We start from the raw sequence: 25,506 nt of genomic DNA on the forward strand, positions 1-25,506 counted from the left end.
ATTAAAACAGTTCTATCACTAGTAGTTTGCACAGGTCAACAGATGTGCTTGCATTCTACACTTAAGCATGTTCACATAATCATACAGCTTAGTGGGGACCCACACACAGATAGTGTGGGATTTAGGACTAGGTATGCATTGTGGTTGGAGTGCAAATAGTGCAGATTATGGTGGAGGTAGACTGAGAAGGAGAGGAGGTACAAAGGTGGAAAGAGCAGGTCGAACAATGAGAAGATGGGGTGGAGGAAAAAAGCACAGTAAAATGAGGATGAGGAAAGGCAAAAGGAAGTGGAAAGAGACAAGAAGAGGAGGAGAATGGCAGAGAGTGAAAAGACAGATGTGGGGAAGGTAAGGGGAAGACAAGTGCCAGCAAACCAGATGAGGAAGACAGAATGTGCTGGAGAAAGGGAAAATGAACAAACCAGAGGAGAAAGAGTGAGACCAGAGGAGAGGTAAGGGAGAACAATATAATGGCATGAAGGAGGAAGAGAATCTGGTGGAGGGGAGGAAAGAAAGAAGAAAGAGAATAGAGTAAAGGTGGAGGATGAGAGAAATTAAGGGAGTGAAGGATGGGAGGACAAGCTGTAGAGAGGAAGGGTAGATGAGAGGAAGAAAAGGAGAGAGAGAGATGACTCTGAAAAAGACCATACCATGAGCGGGATGCCTAAGGTTATATAGCCAAAGACCATGAGGGCCCTCAAAACAAGGTTACTTGTCATCACCCGGAGCGGGGTACCCTAAAGTATGATTCTTGAGACAGTAGGTAAATTTTAAGGTATTTATTAGGCTCCATATTAAATGTCATCAAGATAAGATATTATACATCGGAGTGAAAAGGTCTTAGGGAAAGGAGCAGGGAATAGAACCTCCTGGCACCCACCACCCAGGCTACATCACTCTAACTGCCTGGGTGGAACACCAAGTCCAACAATAACACTCTACTTACATACCAAACATTACATCATGACATAGACTCAAGCAAACTCTGAAGACATCAGCGCACACCCAAACAAAGAGTACACACCCAAAGAAAAGGCACAATATAACACACCTCCTTCCTTACAATTCCAGACCAGACACACAAGCAAACATCAACACCACTGCACCCTGCAACACGCACACGGAACACCACACAAGAACCGAACATAACCACACCGTGGTGTACTACCAACACCCGCAAGACAAAGTACTGGTTGACCCATCAAAGGCCTAACTCCCATCCCGCCAACAGACCGCAGCACAATTCTACATTCCCAGGCCAATGTATCTTAGGTATCATCTCCTACCCACTGCCGCCACCAGCGGGTCTCAAGCCTGCCACACCTGAGCGCATTCCAGCCCCATCTTGGGCAAGAAACTACCTCTTTGAACCACCAAAGACACTATGCACCTCCTGTTCTCACTGCCACCAACAAGCCTCTGGCCCGCCACACCGGAGCACATGCCACTAACAAGCCTCTGGCCCGCCACACCGGAGCACAAACCAAGTCCCTCCTTGTGCTGGCACATGTTAAAATACCTACCAACATCCAAGTGACAACCGGTCTCCACCTTAACACCACACATCAATCCACAACCTGAAGCAGAGACCAGACCAACTGAACATCCCCACAGACGCATACAATACACTACTATTGCACACAGCAACCACACTGTCACTCACACTAAAACACTCACACAAATGGCAACACAGCTGGCAAACCACCACTTGGAGGAAACAACCTTCACATCCACCAAACCCAAAAAATACTGGCCAGTCAAATTGGGAACCAACTGAACTCTCAGCAACACTCACTGAGAAACAATGCCACTCTCTACGATGAACAGTTGCCATGTAGACCACCCAGATTGACACTCCAGCCACCCAACATAAACATAGTGGGAAGCAGGAAGGGGAATCAACATAAAGGATAAAGGATCAAAACACTTACATGCGAGGCTCAAGTCACTTCCAGACCAGACGCACACAGGTGATCAATACAAGGATAAAGGATTCAAATAAACTACAGGTGAGGGTGAAAAGGCACTTTTTAGCCAGATCACACATCTTCACTGACATGCATTTGAGCCCCATCACACCAAACCATTTCCAACTGTATGGTGCACAGAGTTTGCCACACACAGGCAAAACCCTGACAGAAACAAGTTACACTCATCGTCCCGGTACACATCACAACTCCACCCATAGTGATATGTATAAAAAACTCCATACTCCTGCGTCCCGTCCCCTTTCCATCATCCTGTATGGGCGTCCCTCACGGAGGGACGGGAATGGAACTTCTCTTCCACCAGAAAAAAAGATTTCCCCTTTAAATGTGCTGGGGCGCGGGGTTGCTGACTCCCTTACCCCTGCCCACCAGCACCACACCCCAGTCCACCTTTGCGCGTCGCCGGGAATGGACCACTCCACCAGTGCTCCTGGGTGATGCCTGGCCTTGTAATTCCACACCCTATCCCCGGTATCTTATTTTTTCTTATTTCTATTACAAATTTGGGAACACCGTCTACTGGTGCCCTAGCTCTGTCCCCGATGCATGTCAGTCCCGATACGCTTTAGCAGGTGTCCGTTGTGCAATGGTTCGTTCCCTACAGCAGATCCCCACGCACTCTGTCTCTGATGCCTTGGTGAGGAGCACGGATGCTCCGCCTGCAACTGCCTCACGCCCAGGTTGCTTAAGAACCGGCTTGAGCATTGGAGGGAGCTGTTCAACAGGACTCCTCCTCAGAACATCAAGGACTACGTCCGGAGGAAGACTCAGAAGGTAGGTGCATTATTCTCCAAGGCACCCCACAGAGGCGACTACTTCCTGGGGAAGCCCTCTGGCGGGGGATGTCATTCTGGCCCTCGCACCGGCTCTGGACGCACCAAGCCTCACGTAGCTACCGGCCTCCCGGCCGAGGGGTCCAAGGGCCCTAACGGTCCTGGAGCCGAAGGGTCTGTGATCTCTACTACTACCCCAGGACCCGTCCCAAGGGGCATCGCCCTGATACCAGGTCCAACCCGAGGGGGTGCCTTCACGCAGGGCCAGCACTACCGGCTGGATGCCGAGGGTGCACAGACTACCGGGTGTACACTTGAGGTGCGGGTCAGGGCAGAGCCGTTGCAGTCGGACATGCAGGCCGAGCCCACGGACACGCCGGGTACCAGCGCAGGAGCTCAAGGCACCGACAAAATGGTGGCTCGAGACAAAATGGCTGCCACTCCCAAGCAGCAAAGGCGGGAAGCCTCGCAAGCAGGTGCGGAGGCCCGTCCGCCCAGCGATAAACCAAGGAGACGTTTTGCTCCTAGGACAGACTGGGTACCACTGACCCCATCACCTGGCCCGCGTCTTATCCCAATATCTCGGGGTCCAGGTACATCGAGCCGATGAATTGGCAGGGGCTGAGGAGGCAGCTGGCATACTCGCCTCCGGGCAAGAACGCACACAGCCAGCCTGTGAGGACAAATTCATGTTGCTCATGCGGTCCCCACAAATGGGCTCAATTCTCGGGGGCATTATTAAGGACACAAGCTATTATGGGGAAAGTTGGCGAACTGGAAGTGCCCACTTAGTCTCCTCTTGGCCATCAAAGCCTTGCATACTGATACAGTAATAAGGGTCAGATTGAATCAACAGGGCCTCCTCTCGGACCCAATAAAAACATGCAGAGGAGTGAAACAGGGCTGCCCCCTTGCTTCCATAATATTCAATTTGTTCATTTCAGACATGGGAGATGCATACACCAACATAAAAGCTTTCCCCCCAAAAATCAATGGGCAGGAAGTAAACTGGCTCTTATTTGCGGATGATCTAGTCCTACTGGATCTAACACCCATAGGACTACAACGGAAACTGACTATACTAGACCAATATGTCCAACAAAATGGTCTGACCGTGAACTCCAAAAAAACAGAAATTCTAACTAATCTTCAAAAAAATAAAAAAAAGTGTGGGATGCAAAATGTTTGCATGGAGAATTGGGTAAGAGTCAATAAAGGTTGTTGATCAGACATTGTATCTTGGCATGTGCATTAGCTCTAGTATCAATGACTCTCCGTGGGTTTCAAAAGCAAAAGATAAATGCAAACAACTGACAGCCCAGGCATGCATCCTGAATAGGAAATATGGTAAACACTCCCTAAAACCTGTAATGGATTTCTATAAAATGAAATTCATTCCATCAATAACACATGGAGCAAACAGTGCCCTGGGATGTACTGATACGCTGTGGTCATCGTTAGAACATCATTTTTGGTCCAAAGTATTGAGACTTCCAATTGGTGTTGCAACCGCTTGCATACGATATGAGTTAAGTCTCTTATCCATCAATGCAATAATTATGTGGACCACATTAAATGAATACAGAAAGATGACCATTGCACCAACTGCACCACAATATCACATCTTATCCAATACCCCAGCAGGTAATAACGGACAGTGTTCTGTATCACTGGTCAACACGATGTGAAAACATCTTAAGTGATATAAGTACCAGCAGGGATCTTCTCCATGCCAACCCAATCAAGGTCAAATCATTACTATGTCATCAAGACTGGATTGACCCTTGTGACACACAGGATCATGAGAACATGTCCAAGTGAAGCAAAAAAACTAAATAACCCACAAGCCTATCTGCTTAAGTTTCCAGACCCTGTTCACAGATTCCTCTACATGAAATATCGCTTGAATCAATTTCCTACGAGAGAAATGCTTGCGATTCGACAAAAGAATGGAGCTACCCCTACGTTATGTCGCTTATGTGGGGAGGAAAATGAAACATTAAAACACCTCACACTTCTCTGTACAAACTTGAGGCAAGAACGTACTACTCACCTGGGAAGGTTCATCGTGACAAGACCAACAATGTCTGCTGATGACTGGTGGAGAGAGACGTATCAAGACGTCGATCGTAGCTTAACAATCGAACTGACTTTCCTATTGGAAAAGCTGGTTGAAAAACTGGAAAAAAAGGAAAATGAATTAAAAACCGTCACAAGTGTGGCATAAAATTGGAAAATTAATTTTGAATAATTTTTTTATCTCTTTAAGCACCTAGTCGTGCTTTTTTTCTGAATTCTTGCCTTTTCTTTTCTTCTCTTTTCTTTAAGCTCCATCTTGAGGAATCTCTTCTTTATTTATTTTATGATGTTTTGTACACCTTCTTTGTAACAAACCAATAAAATAAATAAATAAATAAATTAAGGACATGTTGCCCCCAGCTTCACCGGCACAACCCACAACAACACAGCCCATGCCACCTATTCGGGCTCCACCTCCACAGCAGCACAGTACTGAGGTGCCTGCAACCCCGGTGCAGGTCCAGACCCCCACCACGGAGGAACCCCGAAGGGTGACTGACACTACCCCTCCGGGGACAGAAGACCAACAGGACACAGACGAGGAGGAGCAGGATATGCCCTCCTCAGCAAAAGCCTTCCATCACAGGATTTCTGGCCTGTCAGAATATCTGGGTATCCTCCATACAGAGATCTGGGCATCAGGGCATAGGCCAGATCGGGCATCCCCCTACAAAAGGATGTGGAAACGTTGGCCAAAAAGGGCTGACTCAATCCCCACTCCATGCAACCCATCAAAAAAAAGCTGGGTGCTAAGTTCAGGCAAACCGAGGGGGGCGGCATACTGCTCTCTACGCACCCGCAGCCTCTAGTAATCGCTGCTGCATCCATGTATGTCAAGTCCCGGGTTTTGTCATCCAGTACCGCCACCACAGCCCTCCTGAACAAGGAAGAAAAGACCCTTGAATCATACAGCAAGAAGGTCTACTCAAATGCCGGCCTGCATCTCAGGCAGGCTAACACATATGCTATGCTCGCTGCGGCTAATCAACGCCTTTGGAGAGAGACGCAGAATTTCTTCCTGACATCCCTAAGGACAAGCAAGCCTCCTTCAAAGCGGGCCTAGCTGAGGCCAAACTCGTGGCTCAAGACATCATGGAGGCTTCTGTGGGCGACATCGACACAGCTAACAGGGCAATCTGTCTGGCAACGGATATGAGGCGTACAGCCTGGCTTAAAGCTAACAGGTTCAACCCAGATGTGCAGGATCGTATCCTGGACCTTCAATTTGAAGTGAGTGATCTCTTCCACTCCTCCACTGATGAAGAGCGTGATGAGAAGACCAGTTCAGACTCTGAAGTCCCTGGCCATTTTTACTAAACCGGCACCTAAGCTGTTCCCTTAGACACAGTCCCACTCAGACAAGGGGCGTTCATTTGGCAGTTTCAGCGGGTTCCAGGACCGCAAAGCCAGACAGCCGGACAGCTCTACTAGTCCACACCGGAGAAAACACCACAAGGCATCTCATAAGGGGTTCCTCCAGTCCCCATCCTCTTCATCGGCCTCTGACCAAAAACAATGACGATGTGTTTCAGGTCTTCAGCACCCCGGTTGGGGGCAGGCTGGCCCTGCACACTCTGGCTTGGCGGACAAAGTTCGCGGATACTTGGGTCATCTCTGTGGAGTCCTGGAGCTTCCAGCTTCCTCTCCCTTCTCCCCCTCCTCTCCCCCAGATCGGCACACCATCACTGCTAGCAGAGATTTGCTCCCTCGTAGAGCAGGTCCCCTCCACCCAGCAGGGGCAGGGCTTTTACTCCACCATCTTCGCTATCCAGAAGAAGAACCAGGCTGGCCTGCGAGTGGTGTTGGATCCATCTTCCCTGAATCTTAACCTACCTTTGCAGAAGTTCAAGATGGTGATGCCAGCGCTCATTGCCGAGACACTGTGTGGGGAGACCGGACGTGTTCCCTGGAACTGAAGGACGTGTATCTCCACGTTCCCATTGTGCAGCCTCACTCGGTCTTGCTCAGGTTACGGGTCATGGGCCTGCGTCTTCAGTACAAGGTGCTGCCCTTTGGGCTAAACTCGGCTCCGAGAGTCTTCACAAGGCTCATGAATGCAGTGGCGGCTCTCCTCAGGTCATAAGGGCTGCACGTCTACCCGTACCTCGATGACTGGATAGTCAGGGTTACTTTTCCAGAGCAGGTTCGGGACTCAGCGGACAGGCTCATATCTACCCTATTTAACCTGGGCTTCTCTGCCCACTACCAAAAGTTGCAGCTCAGTCCTACACAGGCGCTAGTGTTTCTGGGTCTGCTGTGGGACATGCAGCATCAGAGGGTTTTCTCCACGGGGACAAGGTGACCGCAATTCTCTTGGCAGTCTCCCATTTCCGCAGCAGGTCAATCACCACAGCCTGGTGGCATCAAAACCTTCTGGGCGTACTGGCAACATGCCTCCTGGCGGCCCCGTACACCAGGCTTTACATGAGGAGGTTCCAATTGCATTTCGCGGCTTCTTGGGATCAAGAATCTGGTCATCAGAGGGCTCCGGTCACCATCCCACAACACCTGGACCACGACCTCAGATAGTGGCTACAGGAAGATAACATTCTGGTGGGCAGACCCTTCCGGCCACCCCCCATAGAGTACACCATTATCACGGATTCTTCACTACATGGGTGGGGAGCAAACCTGGGATCGCACTCGTTGCATGGTCCCTGCTCGCTGACCGACCGTCAGAATCACATCAACTTCCTGGAGCTTATTGCTATACAGTTGGCACTCAGGTCCTTTCAACCGACCATCAAGGGCAGGTCGGTGTGCATCCAGACGGACAACACGACCTGCTTGTTCTATATCAACAAAAGGGGGGGGGCACCATGTCCCCGCAACTGTGCGAGTTGACCCAGGAAATCTGGGAATGGGCTATCAGCCAGGAAGTGTGGCTTGCAGTGGTCCACCTTCTGGGAGAGCCCAACCTGGAAGAAAACAGACTGTCACCTGCCGGCCGAAAATTACAAGTGGCAGCTGAAGGGGAGAGTCCTTCAGGAGATGTTCGGCAGATATGGTCACCCAACAACAGACCTGTGTGCGACAGCACAAAATTGGACATGTCAACAGTTTTCTTCCTGGGGAGGAAGGGGAAGCAACTCTCTAGGGGACGCACTCCAGATACCCTGGGAAGGGATGTGGGCATATGCATTCCCGCCCACACTGCTCGTGCGCAAGGTAGTGTGCAGGATCAGGAACCTCAGGATTACCCTCGTGGTTCCTCGCTGGCCGGCGCAGCCCTGATTCTTGGACCTGCGGCAAGTGTCACTTCAGCTGGAGATTCTACTAACCCCCCCCCCCCCGTGGAAGGGCCCTCTACTAGCACAATGGGGAGGCGCAGTTTGTTATGTTAGGTGAATTTATAATCTGCACATACACCCGAGGGCACCTTGGCGCGAGGACCAACACAACAAACTACGACCGAAAAGAAAGGAGTCAACAAAAGAGGGTGGTCTTAAGTAGACGATAGAAGGTTAAGTGATTCTCAGTAGATTTGAGTTTGAGAGGAAGACTTTTCCACAGCTTGCCAGCCGCAACGGAGAAGGCCCTGCCGCCCCCTCTCTGGAGGAGAAACCTTGGAACCAGGACCAAACGGTCACTGCGAGAACAGAGTCCGACTAGGAACATACGGCCGAAACTTATCCCGAAGGAATTCGGGTCCAACCTGATGAATGAATGATAGTTTATTTGTATAGCGCCTATACACAATGTTTCAAATCGCTTCAAGGCAGGAGAGGGAGAATGGGAAAATACAATAACATTCTTACAAGGCCTTGAGACATTAAGAATGGGAAATGATCATACTAGGCCTGACGACATTTTAGATAGTGCGAGAGCTTGGACAATGATTAAAGGAAGAGTTTGGGTGGGGGGGATGAGACAGTACTAGGCCTGACAACATTTCAGATGGTTGCAAGGGGAATGGCGCTAGGTAAAGGAAAAGGAGGTGGGGGGGAGGGAAGAGGAACAGACAAGCAACTATCGTACTAGGCCTGACGACCTTTCTGATAGTGTAAGGGGAGTGTCAATAGGTAAGGGAAGGGGGGAGAGGGGAGGAGAGGAACAGAGAAGTGACTTATCGTACTAGGCCTGACAACATTTTGCAAGAGGAATGACAATAGGTAAGGTAAAGGGATAAACTGCCTAATGAACAATACACAAGGATTTAAAAACAATCTTATTGCACTGGAAGCCAGTGCAGGTGGCGTAGTACCGGGCTGATGTGTGAGCCATAGGGAGTTGCAGTGGCAACCCGAGCGGCTAGATTCTGGAGCAGTTGCAGTCGATGAATCCAGTCAATCGGCTGGGCCAAGTAAAGAGCGTTACAGTAATCAATCCTGCTAGAAACCAATGCTGCCACCACAGGCGGGTGAAGTCGAGCAGGAAGAAAAGGCAACATTTTACAAAGAACCTCCAACAGAAAAGGACCAGACTGACATACCGCACTCACCTGTGCTGCCATAGACCGTGAAGCAGATGAGTAGAACCCCAAGTTCTTCACCACAGTCACAGGAATAGGAAAAGAATCCAGTGAAGCAGGCCAGAAGGAAGGAGACCAACCGTTGGATGAGACCAAAGAACCCACCACCAGGACCTCCGTCTTGTCCCCGTTGAGTTTGAGCCAAGTGGTGCTCATCCAGTCCCCCATGTCAGTCACAAAGAGGGGACGACGCACCATCCCGAACCAAGATCTAAACGGACCAGGATCTGTGTGTTGTCTGCGTAAGAGTAACACCTAAAGCCATGAGAGCGGATAAGAGCAATCAGGGAGCAAATCTAGATGTTAAATGCCATCGTGGACAAGGCGGATCCATGGGGAACCCCACAGACCGAAGAGTGTGTACAGTGCTACACCCATCTCCAGAGAGGCTAGCCCTAGCAGCCTGGTTCCTGAGCAGCTAACACTCCAGCACCTTCAGCTGTCCAGGGACAATCTGGAGATCATTCAAAATGCCAGGAGTCTGGCTACTCACAAGCAGTACAAAAGTAAATGGTCAAGATTCTGCTTTTGGGCTAAGGAACACGGGTTGAACCTGCTGACATGCACCCTCAACCAAGTCCTATCGTTCTCGACTTATCTCGATAGGTCTGGTGTCCAGATTGATACCTGCAGAACATACCGGCCCGTTGTAGGGGCATATAGGAACACTGACTCTCTTATCCTTTCTTCGACTAATCCTGTAGTAAAGAGACACCTGACGGGGCTGCCCAGTCTTTACACCACGGTCAAGCACCTGCATCCAGGGATTTGAATGTAGTGCTAAGCGCTATAGCACATAAACCATTTGAACCCATGGCCACGGCAGACATTAAGTTGGTCACTCTGAAGACGGCCTTCTTGGTTGGGCTTGCATCAGCTTGCAGAGTAAGCGAGATCCAGGCATTGGTCGCCTCTGAGCCATACACTAGATTTCACAAGGCCAAGGTTGAAGATCCTGTTCATGGTCTGTGCCCGCTCTGGACTGAAAAATTACTACGCAGGGGATGACCATGACTTCCCCTAGTGCCTTCATCCCCACCATGTCATCCAGGACTGCGAGATCTGCCATTAGTTCTCCAACAAGATGTTGAGGGATCGTCATTGTCGTCTTGTTGCGTGGCGTGAGGATGCCGGCTGGACCTCTGACTCTGCATCGGTACGGAATCATGCCTCAGTACGGCAGCGCAGGATGACCCAGCGAACCACCTCTAGTAAGAGGACCAGATCGCACGAAGTCCAAGCCACCAGCAAGAGGCGGCATAAAGACACCTCTGGCGAAAGATCCTTGCACAAGGACCGGTCTTCACCAAAGGTCAGTGCCCAAGGGGTATCGGCAGGGAAAGAGAGCCAAGGCCTTTTCCATCGCCCCAAGGAGGCAAATTAAATCTGGTGGCCACTCTTTGCCTTCCGTGCCGAAAGCAGTCTCGTCTTCAAAATTGCAGGAAGTTAGTCATCATCGACGACCAAGCCTCCGTCCAGGTCATCTACCCCCCAAAGCTGTCGACGCCATCCCGTTGACGAGGCAGTTAACGACACTGACTAGTGTGCCATCGACTAAACAAACGACCACAGCTACTGCTGCATCGAGGATCTCACCAACTGCATCTACATCAATGGCTTGATACCTTAGTTGATGGCACCGTTGATGACCCTGTCAACAGGAAAAGGTGGATCTTCCCATAGGATTGTTACCTGCCATTGTCACTGGTGTCGCTGACACCCACACCAGCACAGTGTCTGCGTTGACGGCCCATCCACAGGCTGCCCTAACCTTGGGGTGGCCTTGCTACTGGGAGGTATTGTATCAGAACCAAGTCTTTCCCATTTGGAGGATGTAGCGGAAGCAGAGGAGGAGGCCATCATGCCATCGTGGTCGTTGCCGGCGTGCTGGGCCCCCTCCCCCAAGAAGGCAATCTAGTTATCTAGTTCACCACGGTGTGAGGCAAGCCTGATCAGACTACCACTTTGACCTCCTCGACATTCAAGTCAGACACAGGACATAACTCTACACCTTTGCCTCTTCAACCTTCATCTCAAGCACAGGACAGTTTGCTTGTAATGCAGCCAGGTCCATTGCTGCCCACACAAAGAGACATGTCATTGGACATGTTATTTACTTTAACCACTCTGGTGGCAACCTTGCAACAATGTCTGCCTGCGCCAGCCCCGGTTCCTGAGCCTCTTGGGCGACCTCATGCAGATGTCCCTGGGCCCTCCAGGGAAGTGGATGACATCCGTCGCTCACCCAGAAGGAGTGAACACTGGTTCACTCTGGTCAGTACCGCAAAGGCTATCTAATACTGGGACAGACACAGATCCCAACCAGTTGGAGGACGTGGTTTCCACATACAGGTCCCGTACTGACGAATTTGACAATTTAATTGCAGGTGATGGGGAACCAGATGAGATTCCACTCAGGGACTCGCCACCTGATGAGGTAGAGGCCTTCCACGCGCTCTTGTCCAGGGCGGCCCGAATGTTCGGCCTTGCGCCGGAGTAGCAGAGAAAGGAGTGTTTTGCCAGCACAGAGAGAAGTGCAGGAAGTTTGTCTTGTCCATCCTGCTGTTAGAAGACATTTGGGAGGATGGCCTTGTCACCCGGGTGCATCTCACAACTGCTCTGGCTAAAAATGACCGGTTCGACAAAAAGTACTGAGCCCCAGAGAGCGCTGCCGCCAGCCTCTGCACGCAAGCCATGCCAGACTCTGTTGTCTCTTCTGGTGCCAGAACAATGTCTGCTAACCCAGCATCATCCTGCTCTGTCCCTCCAGACAAGGAAGTCAAACGACTCGACACCTTTGGTAAGAAGAGCATTACCACCGCAGCCACGACTATGAAGGCGGCAAATGCAAGGGCCATACTCGCAAGTTATAATCGCGAGCTGTGGTACAAGTTGGGCCACGCTACAGCAAAGGTGCCAGTCCTTTCATTTAGGAAAAGGGCGTTATGGCAGAACTTTGCGGGATAACCGCTCCACGTACCAGTATTCCTCATCTTACAAGACCCCGTGACCCCGTACTCATCAGGGGACAAGTACAGAAAAAAGTCCCAGTTGTACAGGGGTTCGTAACAACACTGTGGCTTCTCCCAATCTCGGGGCCAGTTCAGCAAACAGACATGACCAGCCCAGGGCCAAGTCCTGCCGCTTCAGCACCCCAGTGGGAGGTCGACTGCCAAGGTTCGGCAATGAATTGGCACACATCACAACTGATGAATGGGTGCTATCCCTCCTCCCGCAGGGCCACTCGCTTGAATTTGTGGACTCTCCACCGGACATTACTCCTGCGCACACACCAGAAAAGTTGCAGCACCTCTTGCTACAGGAAGTACAAGCTCAGCTCTGCATATGAAGGGGACAGTGGAGAAGGTGCCAAAGGACGAACTGGGCACAGGAGTCTACTCCTGCTACTTCCTGGTAAGGAACAGGTCACTGCACAACAAGTCAGGGGTTTGAAGGCCCATATTAGATCTAAGGGTGCTCAACAAGATCTTAAAGGCACAGACGTTCCGCATGGTCACACTGCAACAGGTAGTGTCCCCGCTACAACAAGGAGATTTCTTGGCATCCCTCGGCCTCAAGGACGCCTGTTTTCACATCCCTAATCGCCCCTCACACCGGTGCTACCTACGCTACGTGGTGCCAGGAGCTGGTGCCCGGGAGGGTAGCTCAGTGCAACGTGCTCGCCTCGGAAGCAAGACGACACGAAGCAATACAGGTTCGATCCCCGGGTCCGCGCTTCGAAACCTCTGGGTATTTAAGCGCGTTATAAATATGCAACTAAGACAACAACAAATAAAAAATAATTACGCAACTGAAAAACAAAATTCCTGTAACAGCGCCTCGATGCCCGTGGGCTGTGTGAGCACTTTAAAAATGCAAATAATAATAATATAATCAGTTCAAGGCCCTTCCTTTCGGCCTGCGGTCTGCTCCGCGGGATTTTACCAAATGCCTTGAGACTTTGGTGGCACACCCCGAGGAAGGGGCGTGCACATCTACCCGTATTTAGACCGTGTTGCTTACCGGAAGGCCAGGGCACACTCCACTATAGCAGTAGCTGCAAGCACTGCTTTCCTCTCCGGAATTCCACTGCCTGACATCTGCCGTGCAGCCACATGGAGATCAGTGCATACATTCACCAGGTTCTACTGTGTTGACAGAGATTCTGCTCAAGAGTCAGCCAGTCTGTTCTGCAGAACCTTTTTGTGTAAGGTTAGTAATCTCCAGTGGTAAGTTATGCTGGGAGCTTGCCTCAGCCCTTATTTTTATTTTTTTTATTTATTTTTATTTTCAATAAAACCAAATAAAATAACACACATTACAACTGTTTAGGACGTACATAATCAGCATCAAACCATCACATTATACAGTGTAATTCTCCGTCCTCCCCCCCTCCCACCCCACAAACTAGAGCCGGCACACTCATGTCATCTACAGGAGCATTATCAGGTATCGTAGTGCTTGTGCACTCATCCGAGTCCTCTAATTCGTTATTGTCCTGGTGAGGGTTTGCCATAGAGGTCACCAATTGCCGCCAGGCCAACAAGGGCCCTACTTCCTCCTCTTCCCCCCCCTAGTTACCGCTTCAAACCAAACTACAGATTCCGCCTCCGCCCATCTGAGGAGGCCCGCCCACCATAGCTCCACCTTGGGTCTGTGGGCCGCCTTCCAGCCCATTGCGATCCTGCGCTTGGCCAGGATGTAGGCTAAGTCCTTCATTTTGCTTATGTGCTTTAAATCCCATGGCCTGGGAAAAATCCAGAGCATGCATGGCCAAGCTGATCCCATGTCCAGCTCCACTCCCCCACCAGCCAGTTTAGTTTTAATCTCATCCCAAAATCTGTGCACCTCCGGGCAAGCCCAGAACATGTGTAGCAACCCCGCTTCCACCTCCCCACACCTGGGACATTTCTGCATAGCCGAGCCTCCAAACCTTGCAATATTCCCGGGAGTCAGATAAGCCCTGTGAGTGACATACAATTGGAGTTGTTGGAGTCTCGCATTCCGGGATACCTTCTTATGGTACCTTTGGGCTCTCTCCCATTGCCCATCTGTCATGGGTCCTCCTACTTCCTCCTCCCGGTCCTGCCTCAATTGAAGCAGCTCCTTCCCTGCCTTTGCTCATAGAAGCTTGTATATTCTAGATATTTTGTGCCCACCCTCCGAAACATCATACATCGTTTCCAGGGAGGCATATGGGTCATCCGCTAGCACTGTCTCCGGCCATCTCTCCCTAACCCGTTTCGTGAGCCTAACGTAGGTTATATACTGGCCTTTATGCACCCCTCTCTCTTCTTGCAACCTCTGAAATTCCAGTGCCTCCCCTTCCTGCCATATGTCCCCAAGGGTGGCCAGGCCTACTGGTTCCCAATATCTACCGACCGCTTCGAACAGTTGAGAGTCGTTCCCGCATAGTGCCACCAGCGGGGCCTGCTGAGAGAACGGCTCTGTCACCCATCATTCTCCACGTTCTGCGCCAATACTCCCAGCCCAGCCTCAGTAGCCGCCCTCTTCCCACCAGTTTGTTCTTTTGTAACCACACCACTTCATTCAAAAAGTATGGGGCCGAGTCTTCCCGCAGAAGCCTGGCTTCCGCCGAGTCTTCAGGCGACAGCCACCTGGCCACGTACAGCAGCTGCCCCGCCAGATAATAAAGCTCAAAATTTGGCAGGCCTATGCCCCCCTTGTCACATGGGTTCTGGAGTTTCCACAGGGCCATTCTGTTCCTGGAGTTACCCCATATGAAGCCCCTGCACAAGCTAAGAAGTCTCACAAATGGGCTCCTGGGAATCAAAAACGGGACATTCACAAAAAAATGCAGGAGTCTAGGCAGGGCCACCATTTTAAGCAAGGCCGCTCTCCCCGTCATAGTCAGGGGCAATCTAGACCAAAACACCATGCTGTTATTAACTCCCTCTAATGCTTTCTCCGTATTGTGTTCGTGCTCCGCCTCGATCTTGTGGTAAATATTTACTCCCAAATACCTAAATGTCTGTCTGCCATGATATCGGCAGGATAGGCAGCCTCTGTAACGGGACTTTCTTATATCTACCCAAGGGGAACAGACTAGACTTCCTAGGGTTCACCGATATGCCCGAGAGGGTGGCATATCGGTTCATCACCTCTAGCACATACTGCACAGGTTCTCCTCCGGATAGCGCAGATAAAGGAGCATGTCATCTGCATACAGCGATACCAGTTGTCTACCACTTACTGTACTAATCCCCACCTCCCCGTATTGTTGCCTCAGACATATTGCCAACGGCTCTAATGCCAGAATGTATAGCATGGGTGACCAGGGGCATCCCTGTCTGGTCCCCCTGCTAAGTTGCCAAGTATCTGAGATTATGGATCCTGTTTTAACTCTCGCCACCGTGGTGCTGTATAACAACTGGACCGACCTGATATATCCAGGTCCCATTCCGTATCCCCTGAGGGCCGCTTTTAACTAAGGCCATCGCACCGAGTCAAAGGCTTTGACCGTGTCTAGCGACACGATAGCCAGCTCATCCGTATCTTCCTCAGTGTGGTCAATGATGTGGTGTAGCCTCCTATGGTTATCTGTAATGTTCCTGCCGGGGACATATCCCGTCTGGTCTGGGTGTATCAGCTTACCGATCACCCTCTTCAGCCTATTGGCCAGCACTGCCGTAAGTATTTTGCTGTCCTGATTCAGCATGGACAAGGGTCTGTAAGACCCACACTCCACGGCCGGCTTGCCGGGGTTCAGGAGTGGGATGATCATCGCCTCGCGAAGGGACAATGGCAGTTCCCCCTCCTCATTGGCCTCGTTGAACATGGCAAGCAGTGGCTGAAGCAGTTCCTGTTTGTATGTCTTGTAAAACTCACTAGGCAACCCATCCGTCCCGGGTGCCTTACACGTGGGCAAATGTTGGATCACCACCTCCAGCTCTTCTGAGGTGATAGGGGCGTCCAATTCTGCGCATTCTAGGTCGTCCAGGGTGGGCAGCTCTGTCCTCTAACGTGTCCAGTATGTCTTGACCCCTATCCTCCCCTGCGTCCTCATATAAGTGTCTGTAAAACTTTAGGAACTCCTCGTTCACCCCCTTTTGGGTATTACAGATGCAACCTTCGTCATCCCTAATCTCACTAATCACTGTGCGGGGGGTCTCACTCTTATACAGCCAGGCCAGCAATCTGCCCGGCTTATCGCCCCCTGCGTGTAGCCTCGCCGTGTATTTCTTGTCATTTAGTCTACATAGCCTATCCCAGAGTCCACTGCAGGTTAACTGTAGGTCTTTTATCTTATCGCTATTCTCCCGGCCGGTATTCTCATGTCGTGTGAGACCCTCCAGCTCCCTTTCCGTTTCCTGAAGTTCCCTTTCGATGCCCCCCTGGAGCCCTTTAGATTTCGAAATGGCTACTCCACGCACCACCACCTTGAACGCCTCCCATACTCTTCCAACCGAGCGCACACTGCCCGTGTTTATATCAAAATATTCCTCGATGGCCTCCCTCAAATCCTCCCGGAACCCCTCATCTTGTAATGCCTCAGTCCTAAGTCTCCATGTCGGGATCCGCGCTCTGGGGGGGTTGGTGTCGCCACTCTACCACCAAAGGCGAGTGATCGGATAGTACCCGGGCCTTGTATTCCGCTCCCACCATTTCTCCCGCTATCTCAGCCGCTACGAACACATAATCTAGCCTAGTGTGCAGGTCATGTGGCGCTGCATAGTGCGAGTATTGCCTATCCATTGGATGCAACCTTCTCCACACGTCTTCTAGGCCTAGATCTTTTAACAATGTCCCCAGTGCTTTGGCCGCCGGCGCCGGCTTCCCCGCTTTGTCGACTGACCTATCCATTTTGGGATTCAGGGTGCAATTAAAGTCCCCTCCCCACACCACCGCACCCCCAGCCAGGGGGCTAATTTTGCTGTAAAGGGACCTGAAATAAGCCGCTGTATCATGGTTAGGGGCGTACAGATTTATAATGTGCACTTCCCTGTTCTCCAGGAGTCCTGTCACACCACCATTCTGCCCTCTGGGTCTACCGTTGAGCTAAGCACCTGGAGCGGCACATGCAGCGCCACCCAAGTGATAACCCCTCTAGCGTACGCAGAATACGTAGCCCCCACAACATGTCCCCACTATTTTCGCCTGACAACCTCCAACTTCTCCCTTGTGAGATGAGTCTCCTGCAGCAACGCTATATCAATGTGCATCCTTTTTAAATACAGCATCACGTTATTACGTTTCAGGTAGCTATTAAGGCCCCGTACATTCCAGGTCACAATTCTGAGATTACCCGATGCCATCTACTCGGTTTGTTCCCAACCCACCTCTCCCTTCAATGCTTCCCTTGATGGTTTGTTTTCCGACTCTCCCCCTTCTCCCCCTCAACAGTTTCCCCCCTCCCTGTTCCCCAACTCCCATCCACTGCACACCCAGCCCCTCCCCCCACCCTGCCCTACCCCAACAAATGCCCAGCTCCATCCCTGGATCTCAGGCCCACCCGCGTCTGGTCCTGTCCCGTCGCCGAGGACTAGGATCCCGCGGGGCGTCACCGATCCAACAGTGACCTAACTAAGTATATTACTATTGGGTACAAGGGATGCCTCCTAGGAGCTCCCAGTCGTCTATTTTAGGATTGGTGCGTCCAGCGGGTCCAGCCAGTTGATACTACAACACACTCCCCACAAACTTAATACAACTCTATATTCAAGTCCCAATGTCTTGCCAATGTCACCCTAGATGCCACAGCCATCTGCTACTTATCTCCTGCAGCTCCCATCTGGACATACGGTTCTTTTCGGTTGCCGTCTCGAAAAAAAGGGATCTGTTCTTATAAAACACTTTCAACTTGGCTGGGTAGAGCAACATGTAGCGATGGCATGCGTCCTTCAGCCTCCTTTTCACCGATCCAAAGTTCATCCTACTACGCTGTATAAGCAGCGTATAGTCCGGGTAGGCCATGATTTTTGCTGAACCCCTTTCAATCGTTACTCCCCTCCGGAAAAATTTGAGGATCTTCTCCCGATAGTTCAGGATCTTTGCGATCAGCGGCCGCAAGGGGGCTCCAGGGGGCGGTCTCCTTGTCAGGGCCCTGTGCGCCCTTTCAACCGCGAACCCCTGGGTCAGCACCCCGCCTGTTATCTCCTGTAAAAGCATGGATTCCACGTATTCTGTGGGGTTTGACCCTTCCGTACCTTCCGGCAGGACCACTATACGGATGTTATTGCGTCTGGCGCTCCCCTCTGCTTGCTCAGCTCGGTCCTCCAGATTGCCCACCCGTTGCACGAGGACATGGAGCTCCTTTCCATGTGCGGCGCACGCCTCAGTTTTTGGGGCCATCTCCTTCTCCAAGGCCCCAGTGCGCTCCACAATCGTTTGCACATCCTGTCTCAGCAGGTTCACCTCCTCCTGGACCGCTCCGATCTTGAGGTCCAGGCCCTCCTGCAGCTCTTTCATTGCCTGGCCCAACTTAGTCTCCCAGCTCACCTTTAAGACTGCAATCGCTGCCAGCACCTCCTGGATCGTGCCCGGTGTTTCCGCCCTTGCCGTGAGGGGCTCCTTGCTCTTGCCCCCCTCCGCTTCTGGGGGCGACCTGGCGTAAGCCTCCATCGTGGGCTGTCGGATCCTGGGTCTGACCACTTTAGAGGACATCCTGCTATGTTAACTGGGCGAGGGCCTGCCGTGCCTCCCTCCGCACAAAGGTCTGCGTGGTCACGGGCCACTCTCAGCAGGCCAAGTATGTACTCGTCTCTTCCCTCGCGCCCAGAGTGGGCCGTGTCCTCCCACGTGCTCGTACCCTCTCGGTGTAGTGGCCCGGTCTCTGTCGTGTTCCTTCCGTGGCCAGTGCTAGAGTGCGCTCACCTATTCCCCGCACTCCCTTTGTTCCCCCTCTTCCGCGATCACAAGGCCATCCAGCCCACAATGCGCAGACCCAGAGGGGCCACTTTAAGTGTCAGGGGATCAGCAATTGTCTCGCATTGGCCTCCACAACTGGCCTGCGCCGATGTTTCGTCTGTCCCTATGGGATTTCTCCCATCTCCCTGTGTATACAGAGTTAATCCGCTGCGCTGTGAAAACTGCAGCCATCACCGCCCGCTCGTTCGCGTTGGCCCCAGGATCCGCGCCCACCTTATTGGTGCGCTGCCACAATGAATCTTTCTGGGTTCCAACGGCGTTCGATCCGATTACGCCGCGGGCCCAGCGTCGGCTACCAGTTTGCTCGACGAGTCTCGGCAATGTACAGTACGTGGGTTGTACCAGCTCCAGGTGCGTGTGCCTTCAGATGTGCGCTGCCTCAGTGAAGAAACAGCGCGTTCCGGGCAAACGCCGCGGTCTGCTTCTAATCGCTGGTCTTGGAGTTCGATGCAGGGGCTTTACAAGACCTACATCTCGTGACCCTGTTGTCCTCTTTGTCTCTGCCGCCATTTTGTTCCACTCGCCGATTCGGGGCCCGCGGCGAGCAGATGAGCATAACTCCGTGTCCTCACCCTCCACTCACATCAAAGTTTCAGCGAGTGTAGCTGTCATCTTCACACGCACGGACATTATTTTTCGGTGCCGGCCGGTTCCCGTGCACGCACTTCCCCTCCAGGATTATTGCAGGATCAGCGGAGCTCCACGAGACCTCAGCCCTTATTTATTGTTGTAATACTGCTTTGTAATCTATTAACAGCATGTGAATCTATTAAAGATCCAATGCTGGAGAAGGAATAAGTTACTTACCTGTAACTAAGGTTCTCCAGCATTGGTATCTTTCATAGATTCACATGCGAACCTCCCACCTACCCCGCATGGCTCGTCTTTTGGCTCTAACTGCCACTCAAGTGCACTTGCCATATCTGAAGATGCCCAACAGGGCAGGAGTTATGGGAGGTGTTCCTATTGGCTGTGGGCAGTATGATCCAAAATGACTGTAATAGAGCACAAAAGTGAAAAGGTTTTCAGCTTAAGTTTAAACTGCTCTGTTATTGAGGATTCTCAGCCTGATGACAGGGAATATTCACAGCATGTGAATCTATCAAAGATATCAATGCTCGGGAACCGGAGTTACAGGTAAATAACGTATACCTTATTGGGAGAAGGAGGTGAGCTCTCTTTCAAAGGGCTGCCGTAGAACATATTTGTGTTTTCTGCATTTTTTGCGGTTCTGTTCCTCACTATTAAAAAAAAAAAAAAAAAAAAACATGTTAGGTCTCACTTTTCTGTGTTGCGGCTGTTTCAGCCGAATCGTTGGATTCTTCCTCTGCAGTGGCTGGGCTCGGGGTGAGAGGGGGGAGATGGGAAACTGAGATTTGGGGGCGTAGTGGCGAAGTATATGTGCAACGTCTGAAGTCCCGTCCGGAAACGATGCCCGCTGCATCGAGTCAGGAGGGATCGACAGCCAAGTTGAGGTTCACTACGCCCCCTGTCGAAAGCTTTACTGAGCAGCTGGCGCTGGAAGCGATATCTATCTGATGAAGAACCTGTGGGAGGAGACTCATTAGAAAGAACATTACCAGTAAGTCATTTCTCCTCCTAGACCATAGCCCCCTTTACTCTACAGGCGCCTCCCTCCATCCCCTGTACTGTAAAATCTGTTCAGTTAGTTTAAGGTAGCCAACGAGCGGGGAAATAAACTGGCAAGTGAGACATGTGGGCCAAGTTAGCGTGGGCAGGCAAACCCTGCATGCATTAAATTAAAGGGACAGCTTTTATTGCGGTGCAAAAACTATGCCTCCCCGTGGGACAGATATCCTATCTGTATGGAGGAAAGGGTACTATAGATTTAGGAGTACAGCAGTCACTACTGTGAGTTAACTGTTCCTTTCTGAGTTAACCTGCCAGTTTCTTTTTGACAAAAACTCTAGCATTAATCATCATTTCACTGCTGTGCTAATTTTTGCTGTTCATTGGAACTTTTCTTTTTTTCTATTAATGTCCTTCTATCTGGTATTACACTCCTATTCCCCTGCCCCCTTTCCTGAGGGTGGAATACTTTTTTGATCATTAATTTGATTAAAAGTAGTAGTTGAGGAAGCACAAGTGGAGGCCGTTGCAGTGGATAGCATCTTGAGAAGGAATACCTGAATCAAAGTCTTGGCAGAGTAGACTGCAAGGATGAGTGGGTTTTAAAGACGCTGGTCAGGCCTTATTCATTTCAATTGTTTTTTGTGGAGAGGATGCGGTGGAGACACGTTTAGTTTTCAAACTAAACCCTATGGTTGTTTTGATAGGCAGACAGAATTTACATTTTTATAGATAAGATTTGGAATGTGCGTTGGATAAAGAAAATGGATGATATAACTGTTGCTATATATAGGTATTGAACGAAGTTTAGTCATTCTCCCTAGTACAAGATGTCATAGAATCAGTGATGTGCAGCCGGAATTGAGGCAGTGAGTGGGGGAAAAGAAAAGATTTTCAGGCTTCATCTATAAACCATTGTAAGAAAATGTCAAGCGGGGAACAATTATGGAGAGAGTTTTGGTGTAGTGAAAAAAAGTGTATCCATGGTGGAAGTGTTAGTAGGCACTTTCTGGTCCTTTGTGTCTGCGAATGTAACTCTGCTGAAACATTTATCAACATTTTTATTTCTGTGAACTATTTTACCCCTCTTTTGTGTTGTTGTTCTATGCCCATTTGTTTATTTCTCTACAGAACTCCATGTAATTAGATACACAAATGTCAAAAAACTGCTTTGATGCTTCTCCCAAAATAGTTCTGGCTAAGAAGGCTAAAAGAACTCAGGGCTTACCCCTGTTCTAGAGTAATGTGGTAGCTACCTGATTTATGTAGTTTTGTGCAGGTGTAAAGATTTAATTTCAAATTGTTGTTGTGCTCTATATCGCTTTCAAAATGCACTTATGAACTTATTTTTTTTTTAGCATGGGCCACTGCTATACAGGCATATTTATCTGGGCTGTAAAGAAGATGACAATGTCCACAAGAACTTTGAGTTGCTCTACACTGCTCTCGCTCTTTTAACCATTGAATTGGCTAACGAAGATGTGGTCATCGACCTAATTCGGCTCGCCATAGCATTGCAGGTATGTCTTGAAATTGACAGCCAACTTTCAGTTTTACCAATCACAAATACCATTATATGCATGGATACATCCATTGCTAGGCATTCTTAGTCTACCATACACATAGTCTTATCGACCTGATTGGTCGCAGGCTGCAGTTATAGGTAAATATATTGAAAAGCTTGTCCTAAAGGAAAGGTTATTTTGGGCGGCAAGCTGTTACATATCAGAGAGACCTGTTCTGCCAATGGACTTTGGTAATTGAAACAAGTACATTGTGGTGGGTCAGAAGAAGGAGACAAACCAATTTTTAGCATTCTTGAAACACTTCTTATTAAAACAATAAGTGAAAAAGGCCTACCTTTCTCCAGCATGGGGTCTGGCATGGATTCACATGCTCATGAATATTCCCCGTCATCAGGCTGGGAATCCTCGGTAAAGAAAAAACCAGTATCAGTTTCGTTTCTGATCTGTCTTTCGTAGTAGTAACCAATCACTGGTCTCTGTGTCATACTGACCACAGCCAATGACTGCCCTCTACCTAAGCACCGCCTCTGGCAGCCATCTTCAGATTTTTACCGCACGTTCATGTGTTGGGATCCTCGTGCTATTGCTCTCGAGCGTTAGTGCTATTTTTTCACGTTTTTTGCTCAAAAACTTAGTTTTTTCAGTCAAAAGAGCCTCAAGCTCCACCGACTCTCCATCCGATCAACGGGGACCCGTGTCGGATTCGTCTGCGCCCCTCAAGGGTGAAGATTTCGTCGAGCTACGCTTTGGAGGACTCCAGAAGTTTCTCAGGCCCGGACATGGCCCAGGAGAAGGGAAGCTCGACGCCCGGAAAGCTGTTCAGGGTCTGCCCTGGATGCCAGCTGCAGAACGTCTTTAAGGAGGACGAACACTCCTTTTGTCTCTACTGCTTACATGAGGACAAGACGCACGTGGAGAAGGACTGTGCATTTTGCGGCAATATGTCGGAGCGGACCATGAAGGACCGCCATCAACGTCTCGCCAACTGGCTGGAAGGGAAGAGCCCGTCAGGCGAGAAGAAGAGGAAGAAATCCGAGCGGTCTTCTAAGACCTTTGAGGACGCCCCGGCGACGGGGGTCCAACACAAGGCCAAGCACCGCGAGTCCGCTGGCACCGGGAGCGCTGAACGGTCGGGCTCTACGGGCGCCGGGCAGGGCGCACCCTCCCCGGCACCTTCAACCACGAGCCAACGCTCTGGGTCGGGTAAGAGGAAGGGCGAGCACCCGGCAAAGCTCCTGGAGAGGCCCCGGTCGAGCTCGAAGGCCCCCTCGGAGGGGGAGCGAGGCAGTGTCCCCCCCCCTCAAGGATAAGGCGGTGAGCGCACCTAAGGTGGTGAAGGCCTTAATCCATCCGGCCAAGCCCTCTATCGATACTGTCGCGGCGACCCTGGCTCAGCCTGTGGAGGCTACACCAGTGGTGGCGACCTCGGGGCTCAGAGTCTCCCTGCCACCTCGGAGGGAGTCCTCTTTTGTGCCCATCGATAGGACCCCCGTGAAATCCCCAGCGGGGAAGAAAAAGGGGGGGCAGGGCGTCGTCGTAGATTCGGCTTGAACCTCGGAGGAAGAGCTGATCGAGGTCTTAAGCCACGGCCTTGGCGTGGAAGAAGACCGGCCCGTCGGGATGGATCCCGACGCGGGTGACGACGACATCGTCGAGGGTGCCGACGGGGCCCCTGATCGCCCGTCGGATTCCCCTCTGCCAGCGCCGCAAGACAACTCGGTGGCCATTTTGTTGGCTATACAGTCCTTATGCTCAGAGATAAGGACGAGACTACCGTTGCCGACGGAGGAACCTCTCCCGTCGGGGGATCCTGAACCGGGACCTTCTGGCGTTCCCCCGCCCAAGAAAAGAAGGATTCACCCTCCACCTCCTTTTCAGCCGTCGCGCACCGTCCAGCCCTCCTCCCCGTCCACCCGAGGGGATGATACGGGGACTGACACGGCAGCGACGGGTACGGACGACGAGGTATACGACGAGGACCTACCGTCGTCACCTCCCACCAGGGCTTCTCCGCCCGACGAGATTGGTTCGTTCCACTCCATGATCGCCAGGGCATCCGAGCTTTTCCAACTCTGCCCTGAGGAGAAGAAAAAGGAAGGATTCCTTTATCAACGGTGCGAGGCCAAGAGGAAGACGGTCCTCGCGGTGCCTCTACTGGACGACATTTGGGATGAGGGCCTCGCCCTCCTCAAGAACCCTTCCACTACGCCAGCTAGAAGAGACCGGTACGAGAAGAAGTACCGGGTCCCGGACGCGGCCCCCCTGTGCCTCCGGGCGCAGCCTACCCCGGACTCCGTCGTCTCCGCGGCAGCCAGGAAGAAAGCGGGGGGGGTGCGGCCTCCACATCGACTTCCCCACCGGACGGCGAGGGAAAGAAATTGGACACTATGGGACGCAGGGTCATCTCGTCTGCAGCGACGACGATTAAAGCGGCCAACGCCTTGGCTATCGTGGCCCACTACGACAGGGAGCTATGGTACAAACTGGCTCCCCTGCTGGACTTCCTACCGGACGACAAGAGGGCGGATGCCCTGGAGATCCTACAGGAAGGTGAGGTGGCGTCGGACCACGCCATCACTATTGCGACGGACATCGCCGACACTGGGTTTCGCCAGTTGGGCAACGGCGTGTGCCTTAGGGGGCGTGGATGGCTCAAGGCTACGGACTTCCGTCAAGACGTACAGACCAGAGTCCCGGACATGCCGTTCGATGGGAACAACCTGTTTGGGAAAACAGTGGACGATTCCCTTCAGGCCATTAAAGCGGACACTGAGACGGCCCGGGCCCTTGGGGTTCTGCAGCAACGACGGACGCCCTTTTGGAGCAGCGGAGGCAAGGGCGCCTCCAAAGGTTCCGGCGGCGGTTTCTCCACCTACCGTCAAGCGGCCCGCTCGTCGTCTCAGGAGGCCTACAGAGGACGCCGTCGTCGCCAAGGAGGTCAAGGCGGCAAAGCCTCGTCGAAACAGGATTGAACCGACCGTGGGGTCGGGCCCCCACAGATGCACCCCGGTGGGAGGCCGGCTGGCGAGCTTCGTCAGCGTGTGGGAGTCCATCTCCACCGACCGTTGGGTGCTGGACACCTTAGCCCGGGGCCACGCGCTCGAGTTTCAAAGAAAGTGCCCGCGCGTCCCCCCCGTGGCCAGGAAAGAGCTTCACGTCCCTCAGCTTCTCCTGGAGGTAAGGGCGATGCT

The 25,506-nt window shown here is 51.5% G+C and overlaps 1 protein-coding gene across 4 annotated transcripts in view; it reads left to right on the top strand.

Moving 5' to 3' along the window:
• The window catches only part of EFR3A (EFR3 homolog A), a 1,818,520-nt gene that overhangs the window by 1,260,045 nt on the left and 532,969 nt on the right, over window positions 1–25,506 (top strand). For all 4 annotated transcript variants that reach the window (XM_069621641.1, XM_069621640.1, XM_069621642.1 and 1 more), the window contains one exon: window positions 22,148–22,309. In XM_069621641.1, coding sequence (XP_069477742.1) covers window positions 22,148–22,309 — 162 coding nt within the window. The remainder of the gene's footprint in view (window positions 1–22,147; window positions 22,310–25,506) is intronic.

The sequence above is a fragment of the Ambystoma mexicanum genome, chromosome 5q (assembly GCF_040938575.1).
Source record: "Ambystoma mexicanum isolate Mex_15411 chromosome 5q, UKY_AmexF1_1, whole genome shotgun sequence".
NCBI lineage: Eukaryota > Metazoa > Chordata > Amphibia > Caudata > Ambystomatidae > Ambystoma > Ambystoma mexicanum.